At 33.3% G+C, this 11,492-nt stretch overlaps 1 protein-coding gene across 1 annotated transcript; it reads right to left on the reverse strand.

The window, feature by feature from the left end:
- Nucleotides 1-5,291: 5,291 nt before the first annotated feature.
- LOC104798726 (inorganic pyrophosphatase 1-like) lies at nucleotides 5,292-6,995 on the reverse strand. The gene is made up of 4 exons (XM_010520913.2): nucleotides 6,705-6,995; nucleotides 6,437-6,558; nucleotides 6,130-6,331; nucleotides 5,292-5,820 (listed from the first exon to the last, which is right to left on the reverse strand). Exons 1-4 carry the CDS (start codon nucleotides 6,861-6,863, stop codon nucleotides 5,449-5,451), a joined length of 855 nt encoding a protein of 284 aa, XP_010519215.1. The 5' UTR covers nucleotides 6,864-6,995; the 3' UTR covers nucleotides 5,292-5,448.
- Between the last annotated feature and the right edge of the window lie 4,497 nt (nucleotides 6,996-11,492).

Raw genomic sequence — 11,492 nt, forward strand, 5'->3', positions numbered from 1 at the left:
ATTTATTTGACAAAATCTCAATTTGAAAAATATTCTGAAATATATATTGGAAGTAGGATAATTTGAACCTGACATTGGATTGGTGATCTTGTGAGACGACCTCAACAACTCACATATTTTTTCGGTCCTAGACCATTCTTCATCGGATGGACAATACATGTAATTTTTATAGACCACTTTAAATCTAGTGAAAGTACGTCTATACTTGAGAGCTTTCTCGAGCATAACAAATATGGAGTTCCATCTAATAGCGACGTCGGTGAACAAAATAACTCTATTACCATTACTACTTTCAAGGCATCTCTCAAAAGCATTTACCCTACTCTTCGAACTGTTAACATATTTTACACTATCTCTAATTTTAGAGAGAGCATCATCAAAAACCTTTAAACCATCTTGCATAATTAGATTGAGGATATGTGCACAACATCTTATATGAAAGAATTCACCCTCGCACAATAAATTGTTATCCAGACAAAGTCTCTCTCTCAGAATCTCTTGCATACAATTGTTAGTTGAAGCATTATCCAAAGTAATTGTGAAGACTTTCTTCTCTATCCCCCATTCTTTCGAAAATTCATGCACCTTAATAGCTAAGGTTTCACCAGTATGCAGATGAGGCACACTACAAGAAAATTCTCGTATAGCTACAGAATTTGCGACAGAATGTTCCGTCGCATACAAAATTGCGACGGAATACGACGGTTTCGTGATAGAAATCAGAAAAAAAATTTATGTAGCAAACCGTCGTAAAATCCGTCAAAATTTTGCGACAGAATGGACGGATACGTTGCCGTCACAACAACAAACGTAATTTGCGACAAAAAATGTAAAATGTGTCAGAATTTGCGACAGGTATATCTTTAGCAACTATTTATTTTAATTATTTTATTTATTTTTTTCTGAATTTGCTACAGATTTGCGACAGAAGTTTCTGTAACAAATATTATTTTAAATTTATTTTTCAGAATTTGCGACAGAATTTGCGACGCAACTACTAATTTAATTTTTTTTTGTGTTTTCGATGAAAATTTTTAAATTTTCGCGGTTTTATTTCGGAATTTACGACAGAAATATCCCTCGCAACACTTAATAAAAGTCGCGGCTTCGTCTTCCTCCTTTAGACTTCGAAATTTTGAGAGAGAGAATCTTCTCCAATCTTCTCCAATTATTTTTTTCTTCCAAAATTTGCTCGGGTATGTATATATATATATCGTGTATATATATATATGAGTGTGAATATGTTTATATATGTATATATATATGTATGTATATGTGTGTGTATTTTGTGTGTGTGTATGTGTGTGTATTTTTCGTGTGTGTGTATATTTTTTGTATGTGTTGTTATTGTGTGTAATGTATGTATGTATTTATGTATGTGAATGTGAATATGCATGTGTATGAATGTGTTTATATGTTTGTGAATATGTATGTGTGTATATATGAATTATATGTATGTGTATATTGTGTATGTATGTGAATGTGAATATGTATGTGTGTATATTTGTATGTGTATGTATATTTATGTATATATGGATGTGAATGTGTATGTGTTTATATGTGTATGTGTATGTGTATGTGTATTTGTGTGTGGAATATGTATATGAATTTGTATGTGTGTGTATTTGATTGTTATATGTGAAATATGTATGTGTATGTATATATATATTTGTATATATGTGTATATGTATGTACATTTATGTGGGTATATATGTGTATTTATATATAATATATAAAAAAATATATATTTTTTAAATTAAAAAAATATTTGCGACGGAATTTTCTTTAACTTTTCTATCGCAAAACGCAGATTTCGTTGTCGCAATTTAGCGACGAATTAACGACCGACAAATTTTTGCGACAACGTTTTACGGACAGAAATTGTTTCGTCGCAAATTTGTAATTGTGACGGATTTTTCTGTCGCAATTTAATATGTTTCTTGTAGTGGCATATCAATAAAAGATAGGGGTGTAAAATGGGCGGGTCGGGCCGGGTTCGGGTCGAACTTAGTTCGGGCTTTAATTTTTTTGGGTCAGGTCGGCCGTCCATTTATTTTTCGGGTCTATGATCGATGACCCGGAGCCCGACCCTATAGGGCTTCGTGTGGGTTCAGGCCGGGTTTCGAGTTTTTTCTATTTAATAAAAAATAAATATTAATATATAATAATAATAATAATTTAACAATTAAAAAAAACAATAACAAATTTTCGTCTATATCGAATATAATTAAAAAAATTAAAATCTAAAAAATAATCATGTAAAATTTAAAATATATATTATATAATATTTTTAATATATATAATATATGAAAAATATATTCAGTACAATAAAAAGTATAGAAAATAGTCAAATTGCTTTGAAATATAAATATATATATAACATACAAATAAAAGTTTTTATATAATGTTATGTGGTATTAAATCTCAAATAAAAGTAAAAATCTAATAATATAATATTTTTTCGGGCTAAATGGGCGGGTCGGACGGGTTTCGGGTCGGACTCCATTCGGCCCTAACTTTTTTCGTGTCGGGCCGGCCCGCCCATTTATTTACCGAACCTATATTATTAGGCCCAAACCATTAATTTTTCGGGCGGGTTTTGGGTCGGGCTTCGGGCTTCGGGTTCTATTGACACCCCTAATAAAAAATAAGATCTTGCTGTTCAATTTCCAATTTTCATCAATATAATGCCCCGTCAAGCAAATATACCCTTCACTAGTGAAACCCGTCCAAAAATCTGAAGTCAATGATATCCTACGAGAAATTCTTTCTAAATCAGATTTCACCCTTGCTTTGAGCTTCAAATAATACTCATGAATACGAGAAATTGGTGTTTCTACCACAGAACTTGAACTCTAGAATCATATAGCTAACACACTCTCTGATACCTTCATACGCAACAAAAACGAATGGAGATCATGTAATATCATTGCTTTCGTTAACTTCTCCTCGGCGACTTTTTAATCAAACTTCTTGTCTATTTTCAAGTTTTCATCGACATCCTTAAACATGCTATTCACACTCTTAATCAATGGATTCATATAACATATTTTTGACAAATGTCTTCTTAAAGTCGTAGTTCCATGTGAATCTGACTTTTATGTATAAGCAAACTTGTAGTGATTACATGAAACATGGGTATCACTGATCCTAGTAAAGTGATTCCACACCTCATATGTAATTTTTTTTTTCTTCTCAAAGATTGACTTAGACGAATCGACTCAAGAAGCATTATGCGATTCCATATCTTCATCTGGATCCATTTATCCATATTCCATATCAATGATATCATCCATTGAATCTGATACAATCAACAACAAAAAAGCATAAAAAACATAAAATATAAAAAAAAAACATTAAGCACACAAGCAAATGAAGATAGAGGTTTACACAATAAAAATCGAACAGCAAAATCGAGCACAAAACCGAACATATCGAAAAAAAAATACGAACAAGGACAAAACACAAATAGAGAGAAGACGAGAGAACGATTCGAAGATGAGAGAGAAACAGTTACTAATCGAAGGAGGCAGCGACGGTCGAAAAGAGGTCGAGGCAAAACGGTCTATGGTGATTGATTTTGTTTCTTCTACCAAAGAGTGTTGATTTTCGATTTAGGGTTTGATAGAAAAAATAAGAAACTGAAGAAAGAAGAAGACTAGAAGAGATTAAGAGAATGTGGCGTGCGTGGAAGAGAGAAGTCTGACAAACAAAAGAGTAACTTTAGGTTAACAAATAACTCAGCCTGTGGACTGGTCCGTAGTCCATCAGGGTTGGCTCGTGATGGTTCAGCCTATTTTTATATGGACCTCTATTTACTTAACCCAACTAGATAAAAATAGGTTCAGTTCAGGGTTGGCTCGTGGGTTGTCAGCTCATTTGACATCTCTATTATTTTTGCAAACGGTTCGACTGTAGCATACACTCTCAGTATCTGAGTGGATCAGGGAATTCGAAGCACACTCCTAGTACTATAGGACACTAGGCATTCTACAAAAAACATCCTTTTCTTGTGAGGTATAGTCAAGTATAGACAAGGATGAATGTATTGTTTTCCTAATTTGGGCTTAGCAACAACAACTAAGGCTTAAAGCTTGTAATATGGATCTTGGATACTAAAATATGTACCGACAATTTTTTATTAATTCACAATGTATTACATAACAAAAAAACAAAACAAAACGAAAGGGGAATTAAAGCTAGAGATAGTCAAAATGGATCAGTTCGGGTTACACGGGATCCGGTTATAAATCCAAATGGATTAATCTATTTAGCTAATTTTTTAAAATAGGTTAAATAGTTATAGACTTATTAAATATATGAGCTAAATGAGTTAAATCATGTAACCTATGCATCTATTGCATATTTAATTAAAATTATTATACATAGATATATAAATATTAATATATATACATGTATATATATATATACATACATATATATATATTGCGAACCGAAAAAATTAATATCGAATAAAAAAATATAGTATCATTTTTTAAAAAATTTGTATCATTCTTAATAATCTCTTTATTCCCTATGAGAAACAGTATACAAAGTATAAGTTTACATATAGTTTAGAGGAGATAAAGAGAATAATAACTCAGCAAGAGATAAGGAAATGTAATATTGTTGATTACAAAGAATGGAAATGTTCTTGATTTTCTAAGTTAATCAGTTTCTCAATGATCTAAAAAATGTCAATCATTCATGCTTATATGTCACTTATGCATTAGAGATAAATATCTCAATTCTCGATCTGGTTTGGTTTTAGATTGGTTTGAACTAGTTTCGGTTTCTGGTTGGTTTGCTATATCTATCGATCGCTATTTGTTCTTCAACATTACCTCAAAATTGGTTAGGAATACTCAATGAAACCAATCTTGGAGAGACATTTTTTTATTTTACTCTTTGTCTAGTTCTATTTGATTCATAACTAGAAGCCTCACAATTCTCCTTGATCGACCCCGATGATATAACATCTATATATGATATAACATATGTATATTTGTAAAAATATTGTGTGTCGTTTTACAAATTTAAAATTCATCACACAATAGTGACTGGTCAACACCATATGACAAAATTTTAAAACAAATTAAAAATTAAAATTAGAAATTAAAATATATACATACATATAATACAAATATTAAAAATTAAAAATTAACCATATGATATGATTATGGGAATGAATATTGAATACTCTTGGTGATTATGTTAACGAAATTAGATTTTGCAATTATTATATTATATACTTCCGATTTTTGTAAATTGCAATGCAACAAATCACCAACAAAAATGAAATGAAATCTTACAAGCATAGTAAGAGCAGCAAACCACCAACAAAAATGGATGTCTTGTCTTTAATCATTTTTCTTCTTTTTTTTGGGTACTAATGAACAACACATCGATCAGGTGAATTTGGTCTTACGATCACTCACTCGAAGTCACTTAACTATACTGAGGAACTTGCACTTGAAGAGTTGGAGACAACGATTCATGAGCAATCCCGACCGAAATTGTCTGCATCTTGCAGCTATCCAAGATCTTCTCTTTATCGCCTCCGTAGCCAATCTCCTCTATGATCTCTGACAACGTCCTCTCCAATGCTTCACCGTCGGTCCATTCTCGGATGTTGGCTCTTATTAGCATCGGATTCTGACAGAGCAGTGCCCAAACTGGATAACTCTTCCTCGGCATCACGTAATCTTCGTCGCCGAGCTTTAGACTAGGGCAGTAATCGCCTGCCCCGTCTCCGAGGTAGATGATCTTCTTCTTCCCTTCCTTGGTTAGAGAAGCTTGAATCCTCTCAATGATCAAAGCCTGTTTTATTTTTTTAATAATTAAAACATCATGTTAGGAACCAAGGAACACGCAAGAACACGCAAATACCATATACTACAAATTATACCATATACTATATGGTTTACAACACAAACAAAGGAGGTGGGTCCACTAGGAATCAACATAAGACAAGTGTTGACTGATTTGATCGCCGTCTCACCATAGAACAATATATATATAAAATATTCCCAAAACACTTGGAACAAATTGAATTTTAAACCCTATCTTTTAATATATTTTTCTAAATCCATTGAGAGAGGAAGATCTCTTGAGAAAAACAAATTGTACCTTGCACATGTTGGGAGGACAACGAGAGCAGCCATGTGAGGATTCGGTGAAATCGTGGTAAGGTGAGATTCTCAATCTGCCATGTTGGTCGACGAATCCAGGATTCGTGTTGATCTCAGAGAAAAGGTCTTTAATCTCGAGGTGTTCGAGAATCGTCTCAATGAAAAACGTGTTCGCGTCGCTCACTATCCTCAACTCGCATCTGGAACCAGACCCAAAAATCTCGGATCAGTAATCAGCGGTCGGCGTTGTCTAAGGAACAGGAGACCAGAATCCGACGATTAATAATAGTAACGACGAGAGTTACCCAAGTGCATGCGCTGATCTGAGGGCAGGGACGACTCGGGGATGAATCGGAATCGTTTCGAGGACTCGTTTAATGTCATGGATTGTTATGCCTTGTTCATGGAGCTCCTTCATCATCCGGTCCTGTTCATGTCAATAAACCAAAAGGGTCATCCACAATTTGTTCGTGGGTTTGGTCAAATTCACGACAATCTTTTCAGATTCATAAGCTTAAAGAAACCCGGAAACCGAATCAGAAAAAAGAGTATGAAGAAGAAGAAGGGACGAACCATGAGAGAGTTCCAAGGCATGGTTGGGAGAAGCTGATTGAACAAATCAGTGAAACCCAATTCATCGACGACCCAGTTGTCGCTGTCGACGTCGATGATTGTCTTGTCGAAGTCGAAGATCGCCACAATGTTGTTCTTCCTATTGTTGATTCCAGCCATTTTTTCCCGAGAAAGAACAGGAAAAACCTGGGATTTCTTCTTTCTGGAGGGTTGGATTGCTTGTGGGTTGGATTTAATTACAGTGCAGAGGAACCGGGTATTTATACAAACGGAGGATTATGGGATTTTGATATTGATGCCAATGGAATATTACTCTGGCCTTTTCTTTTTAATCAAGAATCTTTATTCCTTTCTGGTTCCGTTTTCGTCCAGTGATCTGTAAACCGTTGGATTTGATTCTGGGGGTACGATCGTACGGTTGTGGCTGATACGTGGGTTTTGATTTGCCTTTGTGGGTGGGATTCAAAGAGGAGGAGCAGACGCGGGAATATAAGAAGAATATCCGGGAAAACCTGTAATCATATTCCGTTTTGGGTTCTATATTTATTTTATTTACGTTACCTACGAAAAAAAAAATGAAATACAAACGTGATAAAGCCATTATATTTATACCTAAATAATTATATACAGTATAAAACACATTTTTTTAAAACAAATTAATTGAATTATAATTTATAAATATCTAAAAACTTAAATATCAAAATGATTTTAAGATTTTTTTTAATAAGAACCGTATCCAATTAATTCTAAAGAGATACATATCCGAAATAAAATATGAAATATTTACCTTAATCCGAACGTATTAGTTGAAACAATTCAAATTTATTATTAATATTACTAATGCATGTACTTAACCGTCTTGCCACTATAATGATTCTTTCCAACAATTGCGTCATTTCATCAAAAAATTCTTTCTCGTTTCTTTATTTTTTTTAATAACAAGCTTCCTACATTTTTTTTCTTTTTTGTTTGTAAAGAGTGTATTTCATTAACTAAACCTATACAAAAGTAGTTCGTATATACATGAGTTCACTATTATTTCATGAATTGTGTCACGTAATAGTATTTGTGAACGAAAGACTTAATACTATTATGATGTCGTGAGTTAGTATCGCTGGATGAATGAGTTACCATTATGCGGGTTGTATGTCCAGTACCGGTGGACAAACAAGTCAATACTGTGTATTGGTGGGGGTGAGTATCATACTAGTGCCGGTGGACGAATGAGTCAGTACCATATAATATTGTGGTTCACATAGTGGATATTGGTTGACGAAAGAGTCAGTATCGCTATGTTGGTCAGGAATACAGTGAATCGCGTAGTCAGTATCGTTTGACGATAGAGTCAATATTTGTTACTGAGTACCGATGAGCCACGTAGACAGTACCGGTGACGACCGAGTCAGTACTGTTACGTTGGTGAGGACTTGTATTTGTATTGGTGACAACTGAGCTAGTACCACACCGCTGGAGTTATCTAACTCTTTATGTGAACAATACCGGTTGATGGAAGTTAGTATTGTTGCGTTGACAAGGACTAAACGGCTTAGTTGTCATATGGAAACGGGATCTTCGGATTCAACCCGAGTCATTCACTAAACTGTGTTTAGCCCTCTATTGATGAATTTTTCAGATCCCGAATAGCATGAGTAACAACTTTGAAGAAAACTCGAGAATACCAGCCTTATATACGAGTGTTATTTTATATTTGGACTCGGGACGATGATCTCATATTTATCGATTATGTTTAATTATGATCTCGAACATGTATGGTTTTAAATAACAATTGTTATGTTTTATTTCGCAAAAAGTTTTAAAAATTCCCATGTATATTTTCGTTTCCGCTTTATTAATTTATTATTTATCGTCTACATGGCACAACCTTTATACAAGATATGGATTACAGTGTCACAATGATCATCCACATTGAATTGAGTTAGAGGCGCTATAACCAAAGTGATAACAACTCAAGTATTGTTCATTTATTTCACGATATCATATATTGGAAAAGGACATGGATTAAGACACCATTTAAGTTCAATTGTTTTTTCATCCAGTAAATCGATTAACAAGATAAATGAACTATTCATCTATACCACGACCATGTATTTTCATCGTCCGAATTTCACGAATAGCCAAACGATATCTCTCCTGTTAAGGAGATGATAAATCTCGTTTTGACTGTCTATTATGTCCATATAACTCATAAACATATATGAGTAACGTCATTATGATAATCTGATTAAAGAAGATGTTAAATGCAGTTAAGATACGCTACTCCTTATGTCTGATACTCTAAACATCTCAGGTCCGAAGTTTCAAGAATGAATTGTTACATGATATTGAAGTCTTAATTCAAGTCCATGTGACGATCTTTGCGGACCATCTAATCACTCATTCCAAATCAGTACCTATGATTGTGATTCACATCCAATGCACATGATCATCAATCACGCCTCCTATTAGTTTAAATTTATCATCGCTCCCACGATGACAACCGACTAAGGAATTTAAAATCATCCTATAGTTATTCAAGAAAACTAACATATAACAAACATGCAAATCATATAACGAAAAAAGTAATGAATTCATATAAATGAATCAATACATAGTATGAAAGGCATATCCTAGATTATCATAGAGCATCATAACCAACAATTTTCTGCTGTGCTCTATGATCAATCCTACAATCATCTAGTCTCCATACCTTTAACATGATCTCATGTTTTGACGAAGGGGATGGTTTCGTCAATGGGTCACTGATATTATCATTTATCGACATGTTGCTTATCGTCATGTCTCTTCTTCTATGATTTTTCCGATCATATGAAATCCTTGGAGTATGTGTTTGGATCTCTGGTGTGATCGAAGTTTCTTTGCCTGTGCAATTGCACCATTGTTGTTATAGTATAACTCAATGGGATTCGTAATGATAGGAATGACCCCCAGGTTTTTAACGAATTTCCTATCCAAATGGCTTCCTGAGTTACGTTTGATGCGACTATATACTCGGTCTATGTAGTCGAATCTACGACGGTTGACTATTTGGAACTCTTTCAACTAATACCCCTATTATTCAAGCACAAAAATATGATAAACTCACGTGAGTCATCTAGTCACTCATTCCAAACAAGTACTCATGATTGTGATTCACATCTAATGCACATGATCATCTCTATGATCATAATCACACCTCATTCTAGTCTTAATTCATCACCACTTCCATGATGATAGCTGACCATAAAGTTTAGAATCATCCTATAATGACTCGGAGATACCAATATATAACAAACATGCAAATATTGTATTCATAATGCATTCATATATCAATCATTGTAGGAGAAATGCATGCATTCATATGAATGCATTACTTTTTTCGTTATATGATTTGTATGTTTGTTATATACCGATATCTTTTAATCATTGTAGGATAACTCTAAATTCTTTGGTCGATCGATATCGTGGGAGCAATGATGAATTAAGATTAACGTGAGGTGTGATTGATGCTCATAGAGATCATAATCATGCGCATTATGTACGAATCACAATCATGAATACTCGTTCGGAACGAGTGACTAGATGACCCGCTTGAGATTGTCACTTGGACAGGAGCCAGAACTTGAATCTCATGTAATGGTTCTTCATTGGATCCTTATACTTGAGATGTCTAGATTATCCTATATGAGAAGTAGTGTATCATGAATGTGTCAAATATCGTCTTTAATTAATCGGGTGATCATACTAGAGTACTTATTCATATACCTTTACGAGTCATGTGGAGATAATATATCTTCAGTCAACATGGAGTAATGGAGTGCTACTATGTTTGCAAGACAGTTTTAAGTATGTCTTTCTAACTTAAATACCTCTTCTTCTTCTTTTTTCTATCTATGCACACAGAGGAGAGAAGCTAACTCAAGATTTAGATGATGAAGATGGTGAAGTTTGTACACTAGGAATATCCAAGAAACACACGAAGAAGAAGGGCAATGCCAAAGTTATTTTTAAATCTGAGTCAATTTCATTTAAGTCGTCTAACTTTTGACTTACTACTTTTTAGTATTTCAGTTTGAATTTTCATTTGGTTGAAGTTTGATGACTATTTGAAATTTGGTAATCTTATTGACTCTAGTGTTTTTTTTTTGTATGTAAGGAGTGTTGCCTTGTTTGGTTTGGATTTTATATCATATTTTGAGTGAGTATTGTATATGAGGTGAAATAATCGAAAATGGGGAGATTGTTAGTGAACATGTGGTAGTGAATTTGTTAGTGTTTGTTGGTTGCAGGTGTAATAATCACATGAGATTTCAGGAACGTGGATACAGGGGCGAACAACAAGTTTAGGTGAGAATATGAGAAGATTTAAGGAATATGAAGAGAGACAACACGAAACATAATACAGAGAATATATGAGTTTAAGTAAAAAGTATGGTATGTAATTGAGGGGAGACCATTTGAGACATTCTCTTTATGTTAGAGAGTGTCTATTTGAATGTACTTCTAACGAAAAATGAATTATATTTAATAGTTTTTTCGAATGAATAGAACTAATTGTGCGACATATTTGTGAGGGTCTAAACTTTTTTTCTAAAGAATATTGGTTTTATTATTAAAAAAAATTAAACATCTTGTGAGAAAAATCTAAACATATTTCACAAATAATAATAATAATAATAATAATAATAATAATAATAATAATAATAATAATAATAATAATAATAATAATAATAATAATAATAATAATAATAATAATAATAATAATAATAATAATGGGATTTCATCCCAAGG

Source organism: Tarenaya hassleriana, unplaced genomic scaffold (genome assembly GCF_000463585.1).
Source record: "Tarenaya hassleriana unplaced genomic scaffold, ASM46358v1 Cleome57, whole genome shotgun sequence".
NCBI classification, from domain to species: Eukaryota; Viridiplantae; Streptophyta; class Magnoliopsida; order Brassicales; family Cleomaceae; genus Tarenaya; species Tarenaya hassleriana.